This window comes from Sphaeramia orbicularis, chromosome 15 (assembly GCF_902148855.1).
Source record: "Sphaeramia orbicularis chromosome 15, fSphaOr1.1, whole genome shotgun sequence".
Taxonomy (NCBI): Eukaryota; Metazoa; Chordata; class Actinopteri; order Kurtiformes; family Apogonidae; genus Sphaeramia; species Sphaeramia orbicularis.
Window position 1 is genome coordinate 11,069,514 of NC_043971.1, and position 27,168 is coordinate 11,096,681.

Genomic DNA, 27,168 nt, shown 5'->3' on the forward strand with positions numbered 1-27,168 from the left:
GTGGGGAGGAAAGAGCAGGGGTACCCATGCGGATCAAGGACGATGGAGTTGTAGAAATAGAGTGATGAGCTCATAACGGCACCTGTATGTTAACTGAGTGTGACAATTGACACAGAAATCTTTCCTTTCTCAAAGCCTGAGAATGTCAAAAAAAAAAAAAAAAATAGGACCAATGGCCCTGTGGCTCAATGGCATCTTCCATTAAGAATCAATAACAAGTTGAATTTGTGAGGTTGTCAGGTTCTGCCACTATGTTAGCGTCCTGTGGTCTTGATGCAGGAGAATAATCTCCCAATAGAAGTGGGTGGTACTTTTACTGGAGGAGAACTCAATTAATTAAATCAAAGTCCATATATGACTTCCTATCAGTGCTCAATAGTAACTATTAGGGGTGTAACAGTACAGAAAAATTTTGGTTCGGTATGTTTTCAGTACAGGGGTCTTCGGTTCAATACATTTTCAGTATGTTTTTGGTACAGTAAAGGAGACCAGTGAAGGGGGGTGGGGGGGTGGGGTATGGGGGGTGAGCTCCATAACTACTGAAAACCTAAAGTGAAACTTAACACGCTTCAAACGTCCAACCTGGCTTCTGTGCCCCTGTAATACTCTCTGTTGTCATGTTTACCACCCCTTATTGGTACCCCAGCCTCAGAATAAAGTGGTATTTTTTTTGTTATTTTTGACAGTGGCATTGAGAATTCAGCAGCGGCGCCACTGCAGAATAGGGGAAACCCTGCACATGGGTTCTGCTTGCGGCCACCCTGCTTCCCGAGTGTTTGTGTAACATGTACAGGCTACATGTATTCATTCGGTACACCTCCACATTGTACTGAAGTCCTCGAACCGAAATGGTTCGGTACATACGAGTGCACCACTACACCCCTAGTAACTAAACTGATATCTGTGACCATTTCCAGGTTATAAACCATCAAAATATGGACCATTACAAGTAAAGGCAAATTTTTACTATTTCAAAAATTCTTCTTCTTATTAAAATAATAAGAAAATTATTATTATTATTATTATTATTATTATCAAAATATGGACCATTACAAGTAAAGGCAAATTTTCACTATTTCAAAAATTCATCAAAAATCCACAAATGATCATTTCTCAAAAATGCAAATAAACTTTTTAGACATTCTCCCAAGAAACCTACATATAAAATTTGAAATGAATCTGACCAGAAGTTTCATCAGAGAAGATATTTGAAGAAATTGCTAACAAAGATTTTAGCTTCACCCCAGCAGCTTCCCATCTATTTTAGAATTAATTTAAAAATTCTTTTATTTGCTTTTAAATGTCTAAATGGTCTTGCGCCAGCATATTTCTCTGACCTTCTGCACCCCTACATACCTAGCCAATCTCTCAGGTCAGCTGACCAGCTGCTCCTGAGGGTTCCAAAAACAAGGCTGAAGCTATTTTATTTATTTATTATGTATCATTGTGTTTTTATCTTGGCATTTTATCTTTTTATTATGTTTTTATTGCATTTATTTTACTGTACAGCATTCTGGAAACCTTTGTGTTTGTTTAAATTTGTGCTTTATAAATAAAAATGGATTGGAAGACGACGACAGTGAAGATGCCGATGCCGATGGACCCTGCACCTTCGTAATAGCTCATGGTCTATCGGCTGGTGAGCTAAAAAGGGGATTAAGAATGATGCTCACCTTTAAGACCAGGTCTCTGGCAGAGGCAGACATGAGGATTCGGTCACACCAGGCAGGGCATCTGGTGTTCATGTACTCTTTCCCCTGACTGCAATCTTCACTGTATGGGTAACTGTAGGGAAGTAAACAAAATACATCACTCAGCAGGAAAAACACTCACATGACAAACATTTATGAAAATTTAAGAGAGTAGAGTGAGGTTTACGATATGTAGCACTCCTGAAAAGTGCAAAATGATGCACAAAGAACAAGATAATAAAGGAAGGGCAATAAGGAAATCAATAAAAATGATGCAAGTTAATCGGAAGGGCTGAGATGGAGTAATAAATACAAGACGACGCGTCATCTGCGTTATTTCAGAGACGGAGATCAAAATGTTTTCCCGAGAAAACAGGAGGTCCATTAGTATGACCAATCATCTGAGTAATCTCTTGAATAAACACACACGGATGGCTCAATTAAAGCAATTTTTCTCTGCCAACTGTACAGGTTGTGATTGTGTGTGAGCAAGAGAGAGGGAAAAATAAGAGGAGGAATGAAAAGGATTTAGTCGGAGAGAACCAGAGGGAGATTCGGTTGCCCATATGTATAGCTACATCCCTATGCGGTCATCAAAAACAGATTAGGAGCCGCGGCAAATGGCCAAGAGAGATTGTATCTCGGAACAGCAGGGAACAATCGCATGATTTAAGCAGCGGCTGGGCTGGAGTCGGGCAGAGAGCCATCGAGCTGATACAGATTTACATTGTTGAGAATTCAATTTGCCCCTTCGGCTCATCAAACTGCTTCAGATTTACACACCACCAATCCAATTTGTTTGTCGGCACTCATCAGGATGTAAGACCGGGCTTACATACTGTAATACCAATCCAATTTGCTCCTCCAGTGCCACGCTTGCTAACCGTAGCATAACACATAGTGCCTCTTCTGCTAGGACGGTGATACCCTAATGATAAAATAAACACACGCCATGCCTACGATTCATCACACATGCCAGGCTCTGATAGCTTAATTGGACTTTGTGCGACGGAAATATGCATTTAATACGTATTTGGTTGGGGATGCTTTGTTTTGTACATTTAAATCACAGTGAGCTACAACTGGTGTACGGTACCAGTGAAAGTAAGCCGTTCCTCTATGTGTCTGGTGGACTTTACATCATTTTCTTCTGAAGAGGCTTGGTAGTTCACCTCAAAAATGGTGGAAAACCCAACACTGTGGTTAGGTTTCAACGCTCCATTAGAAGAGCGATTGTAGAGATAGCAAAGTTTTAATAGTGACACATTTCTTTTGGACTCTAAATTCTTACGGTGTAGACTCTGCGATCCAAAATTCAACTGATGGACTCACAAACATTGTAGTAACTCTTTCTAATCTCAACCCTAAACACTTTCAGACAAAACAACAATCTGAAGATTTTCTGTAAAGCACATTACTGTCAAATAAAAAAGCTGGCTACATCACCTAGATTGATGCAGCTTTTCATTCATTTTGGAAGTTGACTAAATAACGACTAAATATCTGATTTAACCTAAGAAAAAAAATAGTCTACTTAGGACAGACAAACATTAAAAATGTACTAATCATTCTCTGAATTTGGTGCATGATACTGACCTGAATTTTCAAGCTCAGTCTCAGACTTTTAGTGCGTTACTTTTCTTTTCCTAAGTAGAAAGTTTGGCCAAACAAAGCAAAAATATAAAACAGGACATTCGTTCTGACTGGTGCAGCACAACTGATGTTAGCTGTGAAATAATTCTGAAGTTGTGAGTCCGTGTCAGTAACTGGTAATGAAGGAGAATAATAAATGATTGACTGTAACTAATATAAAGTGATGGTATTAGAGTTTCAAGTAACTAACACAAAACTTCACTGAAAAACCTTCAATTAATCCTTCAAGACTTACAGCTATGAATTAATTTTTCCTCCACATTTAACCAGTCATTTATCAATGTTCATTATATTATCATCCGCATTTTGCTTTTTAATTCAATTTTATTAATGTTAATTGAATTCCCTGATCATGTAGATGTTCATAAAAGCTCGAGTAAATTCAAGCATTACTACATCAGAACAGAGATGACTTTTTCAGCAAACTATGTCATTAACTGAACATGAAATAAAGTATCTACAACCACTGTCTTTTCAAACTCCGTGGGTTTTACTGGTGAATCAGTGTTGTAGAACATGACGGTGTTCCCACATCCACTACGGAGCCTCTGAACGTCCAAATGGGTCACATCTGATAATGTTAAGTTAAGAAACTGCATTTTACCAGGATTATTTACATTTATTGATAGGATTAGCGGTTCAACAGTTACTACTCATTTCAGATCAGTTGATGTGTTTGGTTGCTGCCGGCTGTTCAGGTCTTTGAGGGTTAAAGAAGGTGAGTAAATAAAATGAGAAAATGCTATTTGCTCATTTGAGTAAATAGTCATTTACTCATTGTTCCAGAACACAGAATGGTGACTGCAGACGGAGAGAGGCCAGAGGGAAGTACCACATGTTAACCCATAAAGACCTAAACATCCACCACAAAAAGTATCTACTGATCTGAAATGTTTAATAGCTGTTGATCCACTAATCTTATCAATCCATGTAAATAATTGGTGTAAAATACAATTTGTCATCTTTTCATGGTCATCAGATATGACCCATTTGGACGTTCAGAGGCTCTGTAGTGAACGTAGAAACACTGTCATCTTCTACAACATTGATTCACCAGTAAAAACCCATTCAGTTTGATAAATGACAGTTGATGGAGACACTTGTTTTTATGTTCAGTTATTGATATATTTGCTAAAAAAAAAAATCACTTTTTCTTAAGTTTTCTTTTTCTGATATAATAACCCTCAACTTTAATCTGAACTTTTATGAACATCTACATAATTGGGAAATCAGATATAGGAAAATAAATGATTTGCACTGAAAAAAAAGCTGTCAGTTGTCGTCTGTTAAGTGTTTAACTGTGGTAGCAGGTTTGAAATAAACATGTGAAATGAAAAAAAAAAGCGAAATAAATAGTGATAAATCCCTTAAGAAAGGTTAAATACAGAGAAAATGCTTTTGGGAGTTACCACAAAGGAAGCACTGTGTCTTTATGAGTTAATGTTAATAATTTTTTTTTTTAACGCATTTGGAAAAGTAATACTGTTTATCCTAAAAATGCTGAACATCAAATCTGACAACTGGCCAAGCTGATACTGGTCAATCCTTTACCAGAAGGGTCCGACTTCTGATATGCAAATTACAAAACCATCACCAAGAAGACAAAGAAACAGCCCAGGAAATGAAGAAGTGGAAGGCGAGAATGAACAGTTTCTTGTCTCTGAACTGGTGAAAATCCTACTGAGTTAGCAAATTTAGCTAGTCTGTCAGAATCTAACTAACATTTTTTGTTTGGACTGCTCCAAATTTTTAGCTTCAGATTACATTTCTGTGCAGTTGCACTTACATCACAATTTTCCAACTACTATTTATCAATTACCAGTAACACGCAGTATGTGTTTGTAGTGTTCTGTATGAGGTTAAACCTGGGGCACAAGGTGGCTTCATCTGGCTCATGCGCACACACCGAGCCCCCCCCCCCCCCTCCAGGTGAACAAACAGACCTGTGGTGAGCTACTTAGAGAAGTCCCCTGCCTCCAATTAGCATTAATGGCACTTAAACCATAGGGAAATGCATGGGTGTTTTGGTATGCTAATCAAAGGGCTAAAGAAAGTGATCCTGGGATAAAAGAGAGCACGAAGAATAGGATGAGTGAAACAGAGATAGACAGGGAGGCAAAAGAGAGGGGATAAAGACGGATCAGACAGAAAGAGCCAAAGTGAGGGTGGAAAAGAGCAAAGTCTTCAAAGGGCTTGTGAAGCTGGTTGACTTCAGGGTGGCCTGAATACTGCCGCTTCCTGAGGGATGTCCCCAGCCTTAAACAGTCTGTGAACAATGCTCCTATCAGGGGCTGAGAGCAGATCTCTTATAGCTTTATTGACTAACAAGCCAGGGGCCATTTTGGTGTTAAAGAGATTGAGAGAAAATCAAGTTTTGCCCTCACCTCCTTCAAACAATGAACTCTCTCCTGATAGCAAACTTCCTCAAGCACTTCAACAACAAAACTTCGCTATCGTTCAGTCATTTTTGATGACAGCCAGCCATTGTAAAAGCTGATTAAAAATACTCCGCAGTGGCCATTAAAGGGCCATTCTGCGCCCCGGTGTGCAAGTATAGGTTGTTCCCCTTTCTGTTTTACCGCACCCTTCATTGGCTCCAATAGAGATAACAAGTCTTAATGCAACAGCAAACAGTCGAATGGCGCGCTGGGGCCGGAGTGATTAATGTGTCCGATTAGCGAGCTCACAAACTTATCGGAGAAGGTAAACGGTCCGAGAGGGCGTGTGGGCTGGAGACCGTCAGCTCCTATCAGACCCTTATTGCCCGCAGAAAGACTAATTACACTAATTAATAGGTCAAGCTGATAAGTCCAACAACTGTGTACCTGTATAGGAGGGGGTTCTGCCCCGTAAGGTACATACATGAACAAAACATCTCCACACACTGCTGCACCAACATCAGTTCTAGCCCATATACTGTTGATCTGTACACTGTCATGTATGATTCATTTTTATAGGTTTTGCATATGTGAACAGTTCCTCATTTCTTTAGTGAGTTGAGTTACCACAATCAAATCATGTCATGTATTTGTGGTGGACTTTTTCTCTTATTCTTAACTACACCAAGTCTGTGTCTTTTGTATGAAAATGTGGAATATACAACAATTGGTTTCATCTCTATATTACACATTCATATGATACTGTGCAGAAGTCTTATTCCAACTTTATCTTTGTTGTTTTTGCAGGTTTGAAATGATCATACATATTTATTTCTCATTCTCTTTTCTTCACATACAACAAGAAAATAAAGGGAATTTAGGGCACAGCCATAAAAGACACACAAAAAACTGAACTAAATGTGTTCTAAAGGTTAAAGTCAGTATTTATTGTGACCCCTGACCCCATGACAAAAAGCAGCACAAAGAATTAGAAACATTTGACATGTGTTGAATGAAACCTGGTGTAAAACATCAGAAAATTAATGCAACAAATCTCATATGTCTCAAAAAAAGGGTTAAAAATATGTTAATTGTAAAGTTTTTCCTGCTGTACATACTTCACATATATCAGATTGTATTTTGATACAGAGATGGATACAGAAATATGTGTGTGGTCATCAGAACTTAACTAAATCAACAAACCTAACATTGGACTAGGACTTTTGCACAGTCATGTATACAGTATTAAATATAACTAGACATTGTATTGATTAATTTGTGGTGAATTAAAGTTATATTTTTACTGTGTATTGTATTCTCTGTATTGTATTTGACAATGCCAATAATGGTCATTTTGCTGATTTTAATCTGAAGACTTTCATTCAGTCTGGTATCTACTGCATAATGTCTTTATTTGACTGTTAATTTACTGGCTTTTAATGGTTCACTTTTGTTTTAAAATACTGTTTCTTTTTAAATGTCCTGTTTGATGACCTTTAACTGCTGTGTGTCTGAATGGTGCTATATAAATAAATTTCCCTAAATTCAGTGAAATTTTCACCTGCTAAAGGATATAATAAATATGCCCAACTGACTACCTGAGCCAGAATGTATTTTAATGAGATAAAACATAAGTAATAGTGCATGTTGTCAGTCAAGATCTTTCTGACTAACATACACGTTTCTACATGATACTTTTATGCCATCATATGGCCGATCTCAGTAAGGTTTTCTGGTCAGGTGGGAAAAAAAAAGTCAAATCCAATGTTGTGACACAGTATAACTGATATTCATGAAGTTTACAAAATGAAATGAAACTTGGGCAGATTATAAACTAAACCATATAATCATCTTTTTACTTAGTTTGTGTCAGTGTTCATCATATGAACATTTCATTTTGTCCAATTACATTTTCTGTCATTAAATATTATGATGTACAAATTCTTTTTTAGGTACAAAAAGTACAAGACAAATGATTCTGGCTTCAGATTCAAGCCCCTTCATAAAAGACACATCCATTCATTAAAAGGCATGAAATAAAAACAAGGGCGAGTACAGTCAACAAATGCTGATACATTTTTACAACCAACACAAACAGTCACACTCCTCAGTAACACCAGGGACTTGTTTGCCATTCTTTTTTGTGTTGCTGGCCATACCTCAGATGATACATGTGTGCACGGTCACATATCGAGACCCTCCAGCCCTCATCGAGAGCTCATTCATTCATGCTTGGTTTGGGGTTTAATGTTTGACTTGGCGGCCGACACATTACTCACAGGTTTTCCAGCCAGTGTCAGCTTGTTTGTCTTGCAACAGTAAAACTGGCAGGGTGCACTGGCCCTACCTGTGGCGTGTCACTAGGCCTCGCCCAGCAGAGGGAGAGGCCACCATTAAGACATTACACTGTTATGATAAACAGGCTACCGTTTGGGTAATGTGGGTAAGATGGCAACAGAAGTGGCAGAGCTGCGACTGGACTGGAAAACACACCGAACCCTGGGTTGTTCGTAGTGGACTTGTTCTGTCAATTGGCAGCTATGTCAACATTGGTGTGTAGGTGTATGTGAATGGGTGAAAGAGGGGTAAAGTGCTTTGGCTGTCAGCAAGATTAAAAATTACTGTATAAATGCACTCCATTTACCAAATGCAAAAGCTTTCCCAAACATTAGACTCGCAGTGCAAAAGCAAATACCACCACCAAATCCCTACAGTCCTGTAATTCAATCAAACTCCCTATCTAGCAATGTTAGAGAAAGCAATAAACAAATCCCAGACTCCTTTCTTTGTTTCTGGATGCTCCAAATGTCATGTGTTGCTTTGGCCAATGCTCTGTTCTTTACCCCCAAAAAAATCACTGCAGGGTTTTCTTTAGCATAAACCTGCTGGAGGCAATGAAAAAAATACACAACAAGTTGACAAAGGAAAAGTTGGTTCCATATGAATTCTGTTTTAATCACTTACAAACATTGTCCAGACTTTTTAGAAATTCATAAAGAAATTGCCATCTGAATAAAAGCTTACACTTTTTTGCTAGTGCTGATCTTTCCCTTTAACTGGTTGTTTATTAGTATACCTATCAGTAGCGTATTGGCTCTTTATTAATCCTTATAAAAGATGTCTAATTCCTTATTATGCATGACCATATTCTACTGTCCACACCGAGACAAGCATATTATGACCATAACACACATACACCAACTTCCTTACTATGAACAGACAGTAATCATGTGGTTACTGCGGGAAATTCTTTGTTAATAATTTACTAGTTGTAGAATATTGTCATTCAGAATAAGGAATAATCCAATAAAGAACCAATAAACTGCCAATATACATGCTAATATGCAATTAGTTAATGGTGACAATGTATACTTTAATAAAGCGTTGGCCTGATTTAACCACAAAACAAATGAAACAGGCAAACTCTGAAGACCATGCATGGATTGCTCATGGGCAGACTTCCTTGTCCCACATTTTCCTATCTTCCCATCAAACTCTATTACCTTGTTTTACATAATGATAAATAAGTGACAGGCCAAACAGTGGGCTATTCAGTTACTTGGTATTTAATGAGGGCAATATAAACTTGGGAGTATAGGTAGGGCAGGAAGCCAAAGATAAGAGTCACAATATCAGGGACAAGAGGTCAAGGGTGTTGAACAGCATGGTGGGACGGAGGAATGGCCATTACCTAACTGGGATTGGCTAAAAAGTGGGACCTCTGGCTTTTGAATGACTTGCTGCCTGTACAGCCATGTTTATTTGCCGTTGTCAGGGGAAGCTTGGCAAAACACAACACACACATACACACACACATACACAGATTCAAAAAGATCAGCCAAATGCTATCAATAAAGCTGAATGTTTGCTTCAGTTTGTAGAGCTGGGAGGCTCGCAGGCACAACATTGGCATAGTGCAGTACAAACAGAGTCAAATGCCATCAGTAGCTCATGGCTCACAGCCTGCTGGGGTTCAGCTATGACATGTTTTGCGTTTAGTTGCTCTAAATGAAGACAAGAAGACACAGATGGCATCCATTTAATCCTCTCTGTGTAAGATTGTTTTAACAAAGCCTCCCTCTCACTGGCATCATCTTAGACAAGAGGCAATGACACATGACAGCGGACAATCTTCAGCTATTATCACCACAATGGCTCCTCATCATTTTCACAGGCTCAGTAGTAGTTAGAATGATGGATGTGCTAATGGATGTAAAACAATGTTCCTGTTCAGTAGTTCAGACAAGTAACGCTGAATCCTGTGGCTGCTCTAAACCAACATGAGTCCTACACTTACAGTGCAAAGTGGTTTGGCCACAGTGCTTTAACGAAACATTGTCGTTAAAGGACGTCTGTGTCGCTCCCTCGATGGAGTCACACCGATTGCTCCACTATAGGAAGGCTGTTCACAGAGCAGAGAACAAGAAACCTCCTTCATATAGGATGCAAACAGCAGCAGGGCTATAGGACTAATGTATTCACAGTCAAATACACATGCAGCAGAGGTGACATCACTCATCATGTGAGGAGTGTTATTCACAGGACAAGACCAGTAACTGTATACAGTAGAGCCATCTGTGTGAGTACTTCCTATGAGCTCAAGAAGAACTTCAGGGAATTCTCCACTGTGTTGATAATTCACTCATGGTGTATGTAGTTATTAGCAGCTATGGAGAAACTGGCAGGCAGCCACTTGACCAAACTATCCTCTCCTGGAAAGGGCAAAGTCATCCTGTCTGGGAGAATCAGCTTTTAAACCTTCATGTTCTTTTACATAACACTGTGAATGTTGCAGATTTTCCCAGCAGGCAGAGCTGCAGCATTTGGAAAATGTAAACTAACATGCTAAAGGTGATCTCAGGGTGTTTTCCTGGTTCAACGCACAACTGTTCAGCAGCCTCTGCATCCTCGCTGGCCTCACCCTGTGACCCCTGGACCATGCTCTGATCGTCTCAGTTTTTCCATGTCTAGACTAGACAAACACAGACCCACAGGACTGGAGCCATGTTTTTTTCCCCCATTACCTTCCCATTGAGAGGGGTTGTACTAAGCATTAGTGTAAATAAAAATACATGTAAGAATCACATGAACTGGACAGTTTGAGGCACAAAACAAATCAGCTAGGTTTCTGTTGTACAGCAATGTATGCATTTGCATCTCCTGTCCCATTTCTTTACTTTGCAAACAGTTGTATTGGATAGCAGCCATCTTTTCCACCCACCCCACTTCCACACCATCTCCCTCCCCTGAAATCATTGAAATCAGTCATGATTTGTCCATTGATGGAGTTGTACCGCTGGTCTGATGTCACTCAAAATCTCCCTCAAAGCCCATTCCCAGTAACCATGTTACTGAGAGAATACCTTCTTCCACTGCTCCCTCATTGTCCACTGCTTTTCCTCCTGAAGCTGGGGTCCCGATTCAATTTTTGCATCGATCTTGTGCAAAAAAGGCCAAAGAAATCAGATCAGAGGAGTACTAAAAGCTTTGCCCTAAATCAATCAAAATACATGAATAAGATACAAGTGCTTCAGTATGTTTTAGGGGATATTACCTTAGTTATGCCATCTCAAATATGGAATCAAAAGGAACCATAATGTATACTAAAACTTATTATTTTCAGTCAAATGGTTGTACTGCAGGCTATGTAAAGATAATGACCTAATGGCTGGTTGTATTAAACATGATGGAGAAACTGTGTCCAAATACATAAATGACTGATTTCTGCTGAAAACACACATCTATTCTCTCTGTGTGTACTCTTAACCATACATGGCCTCCTGTCTATGACTGTATACGGGTGTATGAGTTGTCCCGCAGCCTATCAGTGCACGGCAGCCAACTGGCTCCAGGTCCAGCTGTGACAAGGCCTGGGCAAATTCCTCACTCCAGTGCCCAAGTACTTAGACTTGTCATGGCCAACTTTGACAGATGACTTTTTGAAAGTGAAGAGATATGCATTTTACAGCCTGCAGCCTTTGCAGCTATGCAGGCAAAGAATTCTCGAGTATAGAGACAGACCTATGGCTTCCAGCAAACGTAGGGAGGCTGTTGGCCAGAGCTGCATCAGCTGTAGATACCTGATAAAAACCCATTTATAAAATTTGACAGAAGCTGCATGCAGGGTTCCTACAATTTGAAATTTCAAAATTCCATACTTTTTCCAGACCCTAAATTCCAACCAGCCAACCAGTCTTTAGGCAGTCTGAGGCAGTTGTCAGAGAATTTACATCTACCCATTATGAGTTCTGTCAACAATCATATATAGCATGTTGAATAGCTCGCTCCCAAACAGTGTGTGGACATCACCTGTCCGTCGAAACAGCAGTGAAACTTGACGACACCTGGGCGGGCCTTAAAATGGGTTGGAGGAGGATAAGAGCAGAAGGTGGGGAATTCAACTTGTCAATCTGCCCATATGTTCTTTTTTTTTTTAGATATTCATAATTTTATGTTTTAGAAAATAGAACAGTCTTGGAAATATGAATATTTTTCCATACATTTGTTTCCATTTTCTGTACTTTTCCATATTTGTGTAGGAACCCTGTGCATGTGTAGACCAGCACCTGTGAATGTTGGGAAGGTTTTGGGATTCAATAAGTTATAGATCAGTTATAAATGAAATATGTAATAAAACTCTTAAATACTCTAACAAAGTAATCTATCTTTACATATACATGTATTTTTTTATTACTTTTAGGATGAAAAATCCTAAAAACAGATTAAAACCAGGCCTTGGTTTTCAACCACATGGCCACCCCACTGGTCAAAGAAATGGGTAAATGTCAGTTTGATTAAGGAGTGCACATTGATCTGAGAAGCAGATGGCAAGTGGGGAAATTCCATATATTGCCAAATTCATGAAGCCTGTCTAGACATAGACCCAGCCTATCCTTAATGGTAACACACACATTTTTACTCTGTTTTGTCCAGAAATATGTGGAAAAAACCCCAAAAAACAAGCAGTATAAATTCTACATGCGAGCCTTTTACAACAAAAAACACTAAGATGTAACCCCTTTATAATCACCATCGTTTTGATTTCTAACTGTACTTTAATGACATATTTTCCCCCTCAGTGATTTAATTAACAATTTAATTATGTAACACCATCAAATGTAAATACATTCTCCCCAATACCATCACTTTGTCAGATCCAAGCCTTCCTTCATCCCTGACATCATGTCTCATTTTGTGTCAACTTCTTATCCATCACCAGACAACAGACAGAATTAACTTGCAGATTAAATGTTTGTGACTCGTATTGATTTATAGATTTGAGCAAAACTGAGCTGTGTGTGTATGTGTGTGTGTGCTCTGATGGCCTGCATTAAAAAGAGTAATAACCTCACAGATGGTGAGGGGCTGGTCCGGACCAGGCTATGTGATGGAGAACAATCGCAGAAGCTTGATTGCTCAAGGAGCACAAGGCAGAACCTGACAGGGGGAGGGGTCGGCGTATATGTATATGTGTGTATGTGAGAAGTGGGAGGAGGGGGTTGTTTAAGTTTAACTAGGCCACTGCTAGCCATTACAAGGCTGACAATAATGTGGTTTGTCGCACACACAGAGTAGATGAAATCAAATTTCATATGCTGCTCCCGGGTTTCATCTATTTGATTCATCATCACCTCAAGTATGTAGAAATCATTTGTATTCTTACACAGCAGCACATTCATTCGTCCCTGTGGAGAGATGATTCAGTATTATATGGATAGGTGCAAAAGTCAGCCAGTGTAAAAGGACAATAAATTCACCTGTCACTTATGCAAAGTGATGTAAATGGGGTCCCTGATTAAGACACAGAGTCATTTAAAAAACAGGGACTGGCAGAACCTTGACACACACACACACACACACAGTATTAGATACGTGTGCGCACAATCTCAAACTCACACTCGTAGCCAGTCTCACATACACACAACGCTCTGATAGCTCTATGTATCTCAAGCCCTCTCTCTCACACACACTAAAATCCCCCGCCACCCTGCGCCTGCCACTAGAGCAGTTTATCAAGTAATTATTGTTTGATTACAGCGTTTCATTATCTGCGCTGATTGAGTCACAACCGACGGCAAAGGTCAAGCGCCATTAACGCGCTGCTCCCGAAACATATTTCCACGCCGGCAGCGTGTTTGCCCTCCCTCTCCTCTGAAAGGGCTAATTGCAAATGCATTTGTTTGAGGAAGAGGAGAGGAGACCACCCGCTCCAATCTCCCCCAAGTCCCACTGAGACGGAATATCAAAGCTGCCCAAAGCGTTTGCACGGTGACACACGAGCAGACGCACGCGTACACATGGGAGCAGTTTGGGCCCATATCCAATCATACTTAACAAGTGATACCCATCAAACACACATCCAGCCGCTCTCATAAAACCATTCTGGACAATAAGGAGGTGACTGACGCCTTCTGATTTTACATATTAATAAAGAGTCATTACAGCCATGATAAGGTCAGTATACACGCACACTATTTAGTAACATTCATTCAGACCCTTACCTTAGGGTGTCCTCTGTTTATGACACTGTTGTTGAGATCTATTAAAGCTATTATGACATCTGTGTGTTGTTGAGGAGCTCCAATGTGTTAAGTTATACATCGTGTGACTCATTTTTCTTTTTTGGTTGGCTTGTTGCCTTCGACATTCTGGAATGTTTTGTTTAAATTTGTGGTTTCTATTTGCCTTTTGTTCTCCTTTGTATGTTACTCCTAGTCCTGTTTGAAATAAAGTTTATCGTTATTATTATCAGCATGTTATCAACTTCACTTAATAATAATAGTACACTGAAAAAAACCAGACAATTTTAAGGTGGTTATTCTAATACTGAGAATTTCAGTGTTTTTGTTCTTGTTCGGACAGACAGAACACGATGACCTCATCCTGTTTTTAGCAAATGGATCAAATGTACTTTATATATAATGATTTCATGTTTTTCAGCTTTTTATTCATAATAGAAATAGTAGAAATGACTTCAAATGTCATTTTAGCAAAAATATGTATTTTTACTTTTACATTTCTACATTAACTACAGTACATGTTAAAACAGATGCCGTCAAATAGACAGAATTCAATAAAACATAAACCACTTTACAGAGTTTTTTTTTTTTTGTGTGCATACTATGGATGCATGGTTTGCAAAATTCTTATGCTGATACTGATACCAATATTACTTTATGTGTCTTCATTTTATTTTTATTTATCCCTCCTTAACCACAATAGCCTCATTATAAATACAAAAATAGTCAACATTTAAAAATGTTTCAGCCCTTCATTAAATTACCTTTAAATGAACATAGGCTCAAATGGAACTATAGAAATATATGGGGGGAAAAAACCTTTAATATAACACAATAGATAAATATCTGCTGCTAGTATTTGGTGAAGACATGTTATATGTTGATGTTGATATTGATGCTGATGTCCATTGTCTAGTAGATATATCAGTGCACCTCTTATGTACACACTCAACACTCATAGTCCTTTTCCAGTAGGACATCATTCTGCTTCAGTCTGATAGTCATTCCCCTGCTTAACACTTTTATATACGCACACCTTGCTCTATTAAAAACCTTATTTTATGTATTAGAAACACAGGAGCTTGTATTTTGACTCCTTCTATTATAAATAACAGGGGCACAGAGTGGAGTGTCTTACCCTGGGGTCAGAAAGTAACGGAAAAAGTTATTAGACCACTCTTGTTTTCTTCATTTTAATGCCTGGTACAACTAAAGGTACATTTGTTTGGACAAATATAATGATAACAACAAAAACAGCTCATAAGAGTTTAATTTCAGAGCTGATATCTATCAATTTTCCATGGTTTTCTTGATAATAACCATAATCATTTCAGTTCTTACATCATTAGCTATGGCACTGTACTGAGAAAAACAGTGCTTTTAGACATTCCATGTTTTCTTTTCTCTGTTTTAGTCACATGATACACACAGGGGTTACTACTTTATTGCATAATCATTGTTTTTGATGACTTGATGATCTAATAATTTTTTCCGTGGCTGTATGTTTGCTCCAGATTTGGTAAGATGTATTTATCAAGAACCTTTTACAGTTTTATTATTTCCAAAACTGTATCATACTAGTCGTCCACCTTATGTGGCCCTTGGATTTAACCACTTTTCAGCCTTGGTTTTTTTTTTTTTTTTTTTTTTTTACTATTTATGTATCTCTCGGTTTCAGATAAAGGTTGTCAAAGTTTCAGGTCATTTGAGCCTTGAATACTCAGATTATAACCCTGTGGATTTCCTTTAACTTCCTGCCAACTCAGTTTGGGTTGGTCTCAAAAAATAGGAAGATAATTTTCATCCACTGAGCCTCATTGTCTCCAGTAAGTTCATTGTATTTTTGCTGTGGGTGTTGAAATAATATTTTCCAACTGTATGCTGTCCATTGTTTTAAATTATCACCATAGTTTCCTTTTCTGGTGCAGACTTTACTCTATGAACAGAGTGTGAGAGATGAGATAATCATCTACAAGTTGGATTTAGACTGAAATAGAAGAAAAAAATGTGGACAAATATTAACTATTGGCCAGTGCCTATTCTGACTTTTTCAGATTTTTGGACTTTACTTCATCTTTAGCATCACTGTTCACAAAGTAACCCATATCCTCAGTATTCAGGGTGTCTCAAAGTATAATTTTAGAACAAAATATAATGCTCTGGCAAACAGTCCTGCCACCATCAGGTAGGTTATCGCTGAGGCTGATTGTATTAGTGAAGGGACTGTAAAAGGTGTCATGAGATGGATCAATACCTGGGCGGGAAAGAGATCTCCAGTTCGTGCAGCCGATCCTTGAACACCGAAAGCTCTTTGTCAAATTCTAAAAGCTGTGGGTAGAAAAAGAAGACAAAAAACATAAATGAGCAAAGTTAAAAATGTTATTACATGTGGAAATGTTATCAGCATTCCTACAGGTTAAATTTAAGACTTTTTAAGGCCTTTTTAAGACTACTTAGAACAGAACTGAATGCCTATTTCATACTGTCAAAAATTTGTGGCTCCCAGAATTTAGGAAAATATATTTATTTATTCCAATGCCTTGATTCCCCCTGTTCCAGGTCGTTTCTCACCGGGGGCTGCCAAGTTAGCGATAATTGATTCCTAACTTCAATATAAATTGTCAGGTTGGAATGGGTGAAACTGAGTTGACTAATGTTACTTTTTTTTTTTACAGCAGCAGACACATTTGAACAGAGTACAGCCAACAAGTTTATGGAAACATAACTTAAGACCTACCATTTTAAATTTAATAGCTTTTACAGACTTTTTTAAGGTATTAAATGCAGATTTGTAAATTCAAGACTTTAAGACTTTTTAAAGGAGTGATATTGCCATGCAATCTTGCAAAATCTTGTTGGCAAAGTAACTTGATTTAGACAGCAGGACTCTAAGTACATAATCACTTGTTATAAGACAGACAATTGGTGTCATTTATGCATGTTTCATCTGGTTTGTCAACTGCCAAGAGAATGCAAGCTCCAAATTATAGATGAACAAATCTGGTTGGAAAAAACTTTTAATCTTAAAGGAGTGATATTTTGCTTTTTTAAATGGAATTATGCATTTTCAAACATTTCCCTGTGGTCTACATGAACTGTAAATGCTCTGCTTGGGTCTGAATTCTTCATTAATTCAACTCCACAGGTCCATCTTCAGCCCTATTTCTGAATAATGACACCAGAAAGGTCGTTTTTAGCGCCAGCCCTTTAAATGCACATGACCCCACCCCCTCCAGGTTGTTGACCGTGCTTCCTGTCCCGTTCAGCCACTTGTGTTCTTTAATACAACCAACAACTGAACATTTTAGGTAATCAGCTTGAAGTTTGGACATATTTTCAGTTTTATTACAACCACTGCTGCTGATAAACAATTATGTTGTACTCAGAGAAATGTTCATTGGAAGTCTTAACCTTATATGTGCAAATGTCGTGACGTAACTAGTTATAAAACATAACAAATTAAGAAGGAATTAAAACAGGTTGTAGAAATCCACTTGATTTTTGCCAAAATGAATATAAAGATAGCTTTACAGCACCTGGAGGGTTCAAATTTCAAACTTTATGAACTATTAGGGTCCAAATACACAAATAAATGAACCAAAGACTAATAAAAGTGGGTTTAGCAAAATATGACCCCTTTAAGACCCCACAGAAACCCTGTGTTATGTAGTTTTCTGCAACAGACCCCAGTTTCAGTGAAGTTCAGAGCTGATGATGATGATGATGATGATGATGATACTCGGTTCCATCCAGACACCCCACACTGGCAACAATTGACAGCAGTTGTCCAGTTGTGTGGGAGTCCTGTCCTACTGGGGGTCTCTGTCTCTCCACACTGACACCGAATCCACAAACTCTTCATCAATCATGTCTCCTCACCCAGCTGTACTCACTCACCAGAGTGTACACACACACTTCCCCCAATTTCCCCCCTTTCACAAAACCCATAAATCATTAATGAAAAGTGCAATTAGCGGCTTCTTGTACACATTAATTATCTGGGAGATGAACAGGTAGCTGGGCCACCTGCATGACTGCCTCCCTGAGAGACTGACAGCGACGTTTCCCGGCAACCCCCGGAGGACCTAGCGCTAGCCCCGCCCTTTCCTTTCAGACAGGAAGGCATCAACGTGGAGCTGGGACATGTTCGTTCAGTGGTAAATTGAGCCATTGTACATGTTTCAAACACTGGGATACAATCATGGCCTGATGAAGAGCGCTTCCTGGATGATCCACGTCTGACAGAGATTGTATAGGCAGCTTGATGTTAATGACATTACATTGGTGTATTACATGCAGCAATACGTTGATGGGAACATGATGAAATACCAATGAAAATGACGTGTTGTACATTGATAATATTTGGACGTCTGGATGTTGTCCCCTAGCAGACATGAGAAGGGGAGTGGGGGGGTTGTCTGGTATATGAGTATTATTATGAAAGGACGATAACTACTGTCCTCCATCTACAATGACATGTTTATGCTGTGGAAGTAGGATTCTGTATGCATGGCTGTCTCTTCATCCCTGTAATGCACGTAGACATAAACAACCAGGTTCATTATTCATCACATTTTAAAATGAGGCTTCCATTGGAATTATGCATTGACATATTAGTAGTAATTGCATGCTGGCATGTAAATGAAACTATTGTGCTGTTCTTCTGGCTAAGATTGTTATGATTGTTGATATTTGTGTTATTATTTATGTTTTGTTGTTCGCACATATGTTAAATTTCATGGCATGTTCGGAATAAGTCACTAATTACAATCACAATCATATATCTGAGCGAAAACGGTGTTGATAAGACTGAAACAATAATAAATACATATCAAATACTATGTTTGATTCATTACATTCATTCATTCTACATACCTAAATGGCATACAGAAAAAAAAGCTGATCGCAACATAAAATTTCAAATGGATTTTCAAACTAACTTTATTAAATGAGCTGTTAATAGACAGAGGTGGTGGTTTCTCACCAATAACATTGTACATTTTGTCAAAAAAACTGAAGCTGAATTAACTTTTGTCTCTAGAACCACACAGAGATGTGTCGTTTCTCAGTTTTACAGGTCTTTGAGTAACTTTTTTTCTGGTCTCTCTTCATACGTGGCAATGTTTCAAACTGTTTTTTTCTGTCTTCTTCATATTTTCATTGATTTACTTTTCTATTTTTCAGTATCTTGAATTTGTTCTTTTCTTTTTCTTCTTTGTTTTTACCTTTTGTTTACTATTGTGTTTCTTAGTGTTTTGTTGATTTAACTCTTTGGTTCATACTTGATCCTAGTCCTTCTGAGACTTTTTTCTGTACCACATGATTGTTACACAATATAATGAAGTTTAAAAGTAGCACATGTCTCTTGTATTGTGCATTGATGAAGACTGTAGCTGAAACACTGTCTTTGTACATAATAATTTTTACTTTTGGACCAGAATGCCTCTGATATTTTTGCTGACTGTATCTTTTCTGAAGACTGACTGGTAATCACTGTTTTTGCTGTATTTTCATTTATCCCACCTACTGAATGCAGCATTTACTGCTGATATTTTCCTTTGGTATTTATGTTCATTTCTTCTATTAATTCACAGAGCACTGCAGTCAGTCAGTCTTATCTATTAATCTATACTTTTTTGTTTTATTTTATTGTTTTTAGCCTTCTGTACAGCACTTTGGTTCACTGTGGTTGTTTTAAAGTGCTTTATAAATAAAGTTGGATTGGGTTGGATAAGATATTTGCCAAAAAAGAATGAGGAATTTTCATTTTTTGCACTGGGACTTCAATATTTTCTGTCCTATAAGCCCATAATGAATTGGTAGTATTAAAATATATACGTTTCTGCTGGGAATCAGTTGGAAAAATTCCAAAAATGAAGGAGCTGATGTCATTTGATATCAAAGTAATTAAAAAAATGACTGAGAAAAGCATTTTTGTTTGTATAATTTCATTTGTTTTCCTGCATCCCTTGCCTGTAACAAATATAGATATTTGTCATTAGTCTTTTACTGGTTAAATAAAGGTTAAATAAAAAAATAGGACGTGTCTTGTGAATGACAGTCGTGTTGTGTTTGCGTGTATGTGTGATTATTTGTCAGTGGTGTAGAACAGTGGCCATTACTTCCAGGCAGAGGGGCCTCCCAGACGGAGTCTCAGCGGTTCAGGAGGGCAGATGTGCCGCATTCATCAAAATCACACTGCTGGGGTCACAGGAGAGACTCACACAGTGTGGATGAGGGATGGCAGAGCAGGGGATGCAACCCCACGCTCCACTGTACACCCCATCACACCACCCACCCACCCACTGATACCTTCCACTACTGTCTTTGTGTGTGTGTGTGTGTGTGTGTGTGTGTGTGTGAGACGTGGATTAGGACAGAACATGAGGATGGTTTTAAGAAATAAGAGTGGTGTCTGCATGATTCATCTAATCCAATCACATTTACAGTGTCTCTGATTATAACCGCTGAGGGTTGTAATTGAATTAAGTAGAAATGTGTGTGAATGTGACAGGATACTCGGTGTTTGTGCTCATTTTCTGTAACTCTTATAAAGATATGACACAGTTTAGGCTATGAATCATGACCAGTATGATGTTGCGTGCAGGTGGAAATGAACTAGTGGACAAAAAATGTGTCCTAATTTGAGCATGGTTTAAGTCAATGTGACTTGGACGGCAGCAAATATGCAACAGAAGCTCCTCTACACACTAAAAAGACAAAAAAAAAACACTCTCTAGACCAGCAGCATTATACAGCTGAAATAAAATTAATGTCCAATATCATACATTTCCAATTCTGATCACCAATTTTAACAGATTACATTTCTAACTTATCAGTAGCCTTTACATTTTCCCCGGTGAAAATGAACTGGTGGCCAAAAAATGTGTCCTAATTTGAGCTTGTTTTAAAGGAGTGATATTTTGCTTTTTTAAATGGAATTATGCATTTTCAGACATTTCCTTGTGGTCTCCATAAACTGTAAATGCTATGCTTGGGTCTGAATTCTTCATTAATTCAACTCCACGGGCCCATCTACAACAATATTTCTGAGTAACGACACCAGAAAGGTCATTTTGAGCGCTGGTCGTTTAATTACACGAGACACCTCACGCCTCAGCCCCTCCAGGTTGTTGACCATGCTTTCTGTCTCATTCATCGTTCGTTAATACAACCAACAATTGAACATTTTTGGTAATCGACTCGAAGTTTGGACATATTTTTAGTACGGACTACAACCACTGCTGCTGAAAAACAATTATGGCGTATTCGGAGAAATGTTCGTCCGAAATCTTGACCTTATATGTGCAAATATCGTGATGTAATGAGTTATAGACGTAACAAATAAAACAGGAATTAAAACAGGTTGTAGAAATCCACTTGATTTTTGCCAAAATGAATATAAAGATAGCTCTGCAGCAGCTGGAGGGTTCAAATTCAAATTTTAGGGTCTTCAAATACACAAATAAATGTACCAAAGACTAATAAAAGTGGGTTTAGCAAAATATGACCCCTTTAAGTCAATATGACTTGGAAGGCAGCAAATATGCTACAAAAGCTCCTGCACACACTAAAAAGACTAAAAAAACACTCTCTAGACTAGCAGCATTATACAGCTGATTTGAAATTAATATTTGATATCATAAATTTCCAATTCTGATCACCAATTTGAACAGATTACATGTCTAGATTATCAATAGCCTTTACATTTTCCCTTTGATATCATTTGTTTATTGCCCACAATTACCACAATGTGAGAATTTGTATCAATATACAAACACTAAGTGCTCACATCAATGAAACAATCGTTTAACGAACGTGTATGTGAACATAACCTTATGTGACACTGTTTGTACTTCCAATTACTTGTGTATGACATAGTTTAAACAGCAGGGGGTCAGTAACATATGGCAGTGTGTGTCTACCTTTGTGAATGTTGAGTAATTCATTCAGGTGAATGGAAAACCCTGCAGCCACAAATTTCACACTACATTTCATCCCAGGTCAATTAAGCATAATGCTCTGCTGCTTTGATGGGTCAGTGGTTTTAAAAAAACAGCTTATATTAGTCCAAGGCCTCGTGACATTATAAAGCCAGGAGTAGTTTGTCAACCAGAAATGACCTTGGGAGTTGTGGAGGAGGCGGTGCGGGATGATGCAGCTCCGGCAATATCACAGAGAGAGAAAGATGAAGAAGTGTCTGGGGTAAAAACTACCCTGTCATGGGCTCAAATTTCTGACTTTGCTTGGATGATCAGCGCTCTCCTAAATCAGAGGGGCTGTGATAGTTGAGAGGCGGCAAGTTGAGAGGGGTAAAAAGAGGGTATACGAGTTCTTCGGCCCCCCGACTATCCCCTTACGCTGCACTGTTTCGTTTTGGCCACCACCTGTAATTGTGCTTTGATTTACGCGTTGTCAAATATCCTGTGTGACAACACCTGCTGCCATTAAAAGCCATCAATAAATGTTGGGGTGAAAGGTCATTTAATTTGATTTTTACACCTCACACTTGGCTTTCATTGCAGGGGTCATATTTTTCCTTCTTTTTATGGGATCTTCATTATTTTGTGTGGAAAAGCGATAAACTGTCACTGACAGGGGGGATGGCCGACTGGGTTTGTTTTGGGAGGGGCAAGCCCAAAAAAAAAAAATCAACAATACCACAGTGCACTGCTCCTATGAACTCTGATTACACACATCATGAAAATAATGTGGAGTGGAACAGATGATATGATTTCTTATAGATTAGAACATAGTTTTCTGTAGTAAAACACAAAAATCTGCCATGAAAGAGTGTATTAAGCTTGCATTCATGTGATGTATACTGAATAAATTTGAGTTCTTGTTCTGAATAATGCAGAAAAAAAATAATATACTGCAAAATCAGGGTGAGTGATTCCTCTTGTTTAACAAAAATTAAAAAAAACACAACCCATTCATTTGTTGCAGTATGTTAATTATGAATATATTTCTCCAGTCATCATCTGCTAGTGGTGCTTTATTTTATTAATGTACATGGAAATACAAGCAAATGATGCTGCTTTTTTCAACTGCTGATGCTTTGACCACCCTTGTTTTCTTCAATTTCTTGTTCATTTTAATGCCTGGTACAACTAAAGGCACATTTGTTTGGACAAATATAATGATAACAACAAAAATAGCTCATAGTAGTTTAATTTCAGAGCTGATATCTATCCATTTTCCATGGTTTCCTTGATAATGACCAAAATCACCTCAGTTCTTACATCAATATCTATGGCACTGTACTGACAAAAAACAGTGCTTTTAGGCATTCCATGTTTTGTTTTCTGTCTGTTTTAGTCACATGACACACACAGGAGTTAGTACTTGATTGCATAACCATTGTTTTTGATGATTTTTGGTGGTCAAATAATTTTTTCCGCGACTGTATATTGTGCTTGAGTTTATGTTTTGTCTTTAGCCAAATATTCATAGAAAAAACTAAGTAAAGTCTGTGCTGCTGTAACACAAAGTACTACATGTATACTATCTATGCGGAGGGAAGGAAAAATAAACAGTCAATACTTTCCTCAACCAGTCAAAATAGAGCCAAGAAACAGTCCCAGCCCAGGTTCAGTTTATATAAATCCTGCGAGGTCAGATTTTATGTAGCTGCATTTGTTTTTTATTTTTTGCCCCTCTCATGTTTGGAATGACTGTCCTTTGAGTAATGCCGAGGACTACGCCACCGGCATGACAAGAAGAGGCAGGCCAGACAGAAAGGTTCATCAATTGCTACAGGCTAGTACACAAACACACCCTCCTCTCCTGGTCCCCCATCTGCCGACACCACACTGATAAAGTTACAATAAAAAGATACTGAAACAAAATCAATGGGGGACGGAGGAGGGGGCCGGACCCGTGTGTGTGTGTCTGTATATGTGTATCAGAAAAAAGAAGAAACTTGTGTTGAATGCATCTCCACGCAATAGTACGCATGCGTGCACACAAACACACACACATATAGACACACACTCACACTGAGCATGCTCCTCCCATGTCTCCACCAGAGCAGGGCCCGGCTCTGCTCCCTGACGCCACGAGCACCCGGAAAATTTAATCTTCCCAAATACTCATCAGGGCTCTCCATCGTCCCGCCGTGACAGCACCGGGGATAATTAATTATACAATTTCGATGGGAATATCGACTAAACAAACCTATTAATCATAGCAAAAGTCAATAGGCATGGACACATTCAATCATGTCCCGGCCAATGATTACTCCTCTCAAAATACAATAATTATTTTCAAGAGCTGCCTCGAATTAAATTTCTGTCAAGCTGGTACAAGTCCTGCAGTTGATGAAGGATGCAATGGATTTTTTTTCTCTGCCTTTCCCCAGTGGAGGAGTGTGAGGAGGGACATTTATCCTTTTGGAAAGGTAGTTTGTTTTATAAGGATCATAACATGGTGTATTTAACTAGACCATGACCATCAGATTATCTCTGATGCCCCCATTATGTCATCCATCTTGTCTGGCTTGGTGAGGAGCAGAGGCACAGGGAGGAACAGAGGAAAACATCAGCTTTAGCCTCCAGTAGCTACTGTTACAGTTTATGCACATTTATGCTCATCACATTCAATGATTAGCTGCTTCATAAAGTACAATGTCTGGCTCAATATGTGACAGAATCTGTGTGTTGACATCCTTTGCTGCAATTTTTAACAACTACTGTTGAGGTTCATTTCAGGAAAAATAGAGTATGTTTTAGTGGATATGTTCTTCCTCAGACACAGCTGAAACTATGAGATCAAGCCAAAATATATTACAACAATCCACCTCTTATTATATCATCTTTGGAAACATTTCCCTAAGAAGTGGTTCAGCATGTACAAGTCATTAAAAACACTAAGTAAAACAATGTGTCTTTAACAGACACTTTTAGACAATAATCAGTTTTGTATGACTTAACACCATTTTGGTTTACCTGTTAAAGCAATCGCGGAATTATAAATGTTAACAACTGGTGCCAGGCACAACAAACCCTGCCCCTTGCACATACTGTAGGTTATTTTGGAATTGATCCAGCTGATGTCATCATGTCTATGTGTGTGCTGATGTCAGCATATCAATTGCCTCTATATATGTGCCAAGTTTGAAGTAAATTGAAACAAAATTGATGTTTTTATAGACATATGAAATCTTACCCATTATAAGTAAATGGGACGAAAAAAAAAAGATGTAAAAAAATTCATATTATATATATATATATATATATATTCATTGGAAATTTTAACTTTGACCTACTTTTCCCACAATGTAACCACATCTATTCTGGATCACTGGCAATCTATAAACTCAGTTTGGTATGAATTCAACCAATAGTTTTGCTGCAACATACATTTGAAATTTTCGTGCATTATAAGTAAATGGGAAATTTTTTTTTTGAAAAATTCTTTAAAAAAATTTTAACTTTGGCCTACTGTTCCCAAAATGTAATGAGGTCTACTGGCAATCTATAAACTAAATTTGGTATGAGTTCAACCAATAGTTTTGCTGCTAGAGCTTTAACAAACAAACAAACAAACAAAACCAAAAACAATACCCCTTGCCTCTCCTTCAGGGGGCGGAGTAAATATACAGATTTAATGCAAAGCACTGCGTATATTTAGCAGTAAATATACTTCATTGCATCGCAGCGTTTATTATTGACTGACTTGGGATCAATGCACAAGTTAAAAAGTCTAAACTCAATGTTACAACAATAAGATTCCAGTGAAAGTCAATAACTGATATAATGAATTACTACCCAGCCCTTCCATTCTTGGAGTGTGTTTACATCACTGGCTTCACGCTCTGCGCGTGTCTTTCATGGGAGTTTTAACAAGGTGCAACTCTGAACCACCTAATGTAATAAACAGCCGTATAAAAGTGGAAGTGTGCTCCGGGTGTTTTTCCTTTGCAGTCATTTAACACTTACTTCCCCTACACTCAGGCTCATTTAGAAGTTATTGCAAAGACATTTGGCCCATCAGTGTGGACAAAGACTGTGTGTGTTAACCCATGGAGATGCGAGGGCTTCAGCCAAAACATCCGGGTAGCTCCGGTCAGATGATAAGCTGCTGATTTTATCCTACACTACCCTCTCTTTGCCCCCCTACACAAATATGAAACAAATTTGCAGCTGCCATGAAGATTTGATTTTCACTGTCCCATTTCAAACGATTCCATTTCCAGTTCAGTAAATGGCGGTCATTGTTTCTACACAGTGTGGAACGAAAGTCGGTAAAGTCGATAAAATGAATTAAATTGATAATAAATATCTGGAAGTGAAGAGATGAGAAAGAGCTGATGAATATATAAAGGGTTAGACAGCAAAGGGATGACTTACTGAGGTCCCATTGTTTTCCCGGAAAACGTCCTGGTTGACATAATTAAAAAGCTTCTTTTCAAGTTGAAGAACAACCTGAATCAGAGGCAGGCAAGAGAAGAACAGAGCTCTGATTAATACCAATACTAATGTGACCTGCACTTTGTAATTAGAGCGCTAATGAACAGCAGAGTGGTGCAGTGATGGTGAGTGGTGTTAATTGTCCTTGTGTCTCTCTGAACTATCACATTACATTGCATGGAACAGCTCTAAATAACATGATGTAAAGAAAAAAAAAGTTCATCCAGGTTTACATACAACTTAAACTGCATTTATTTACAATGTGTAAAGTGTGTAAAGGCTTTTACACACTGGGGACAGTTTTTTTCCTGTGCTATCATTCGGCATAAATGATATTTTTAACCATTTGTCATAAATACTTCACAATTTTTAGGCTTAGTCATAACATCATAATAATGGGAAACACAAGTGTATATGTTTTTAGTTGCTCTATATTATTTGACAGAAATTGTACAGACACTGACCCTCATTCATGTACATCAGTGGTTCTCAATATTTGGAGGACGAAAAATAT

General features: G+C 38.2%; 1 protein-coding gene across 2 annotated transcripts in view; it reads right to left on the reverse strand.

The window, feature by feature from the left end:
* The window catches only part of inpp5a (inositol polyphosphate-5-phosphatase A), a 210,264-nt gene that overhangs the window by 12,615 nt on the left and 170,481 nt on the right, over nt 1-27,168 (reverse strand). For both annotated transcript variants that reach the window (XM_030155633.1, XM_030155634.1), the window contains exons 11-13: nt 26,595-26,669; nt 16,496-16,569; nt 1,674-1,785 (exon numbers count right to left, since the gene is read on the reverse strand). In XM_030155633.1, the coding sequence (XP_030011493.1) occupies nt 1,674-1,785; nt 16,496-16,569; nt 26,595-26,669 (261 nt within the window). The remainder of the gene's footprint in view (nt 1-1,673; nt 1,786-16,495; nt 16,570-26,594; nt 26,670-27,168) is intronic.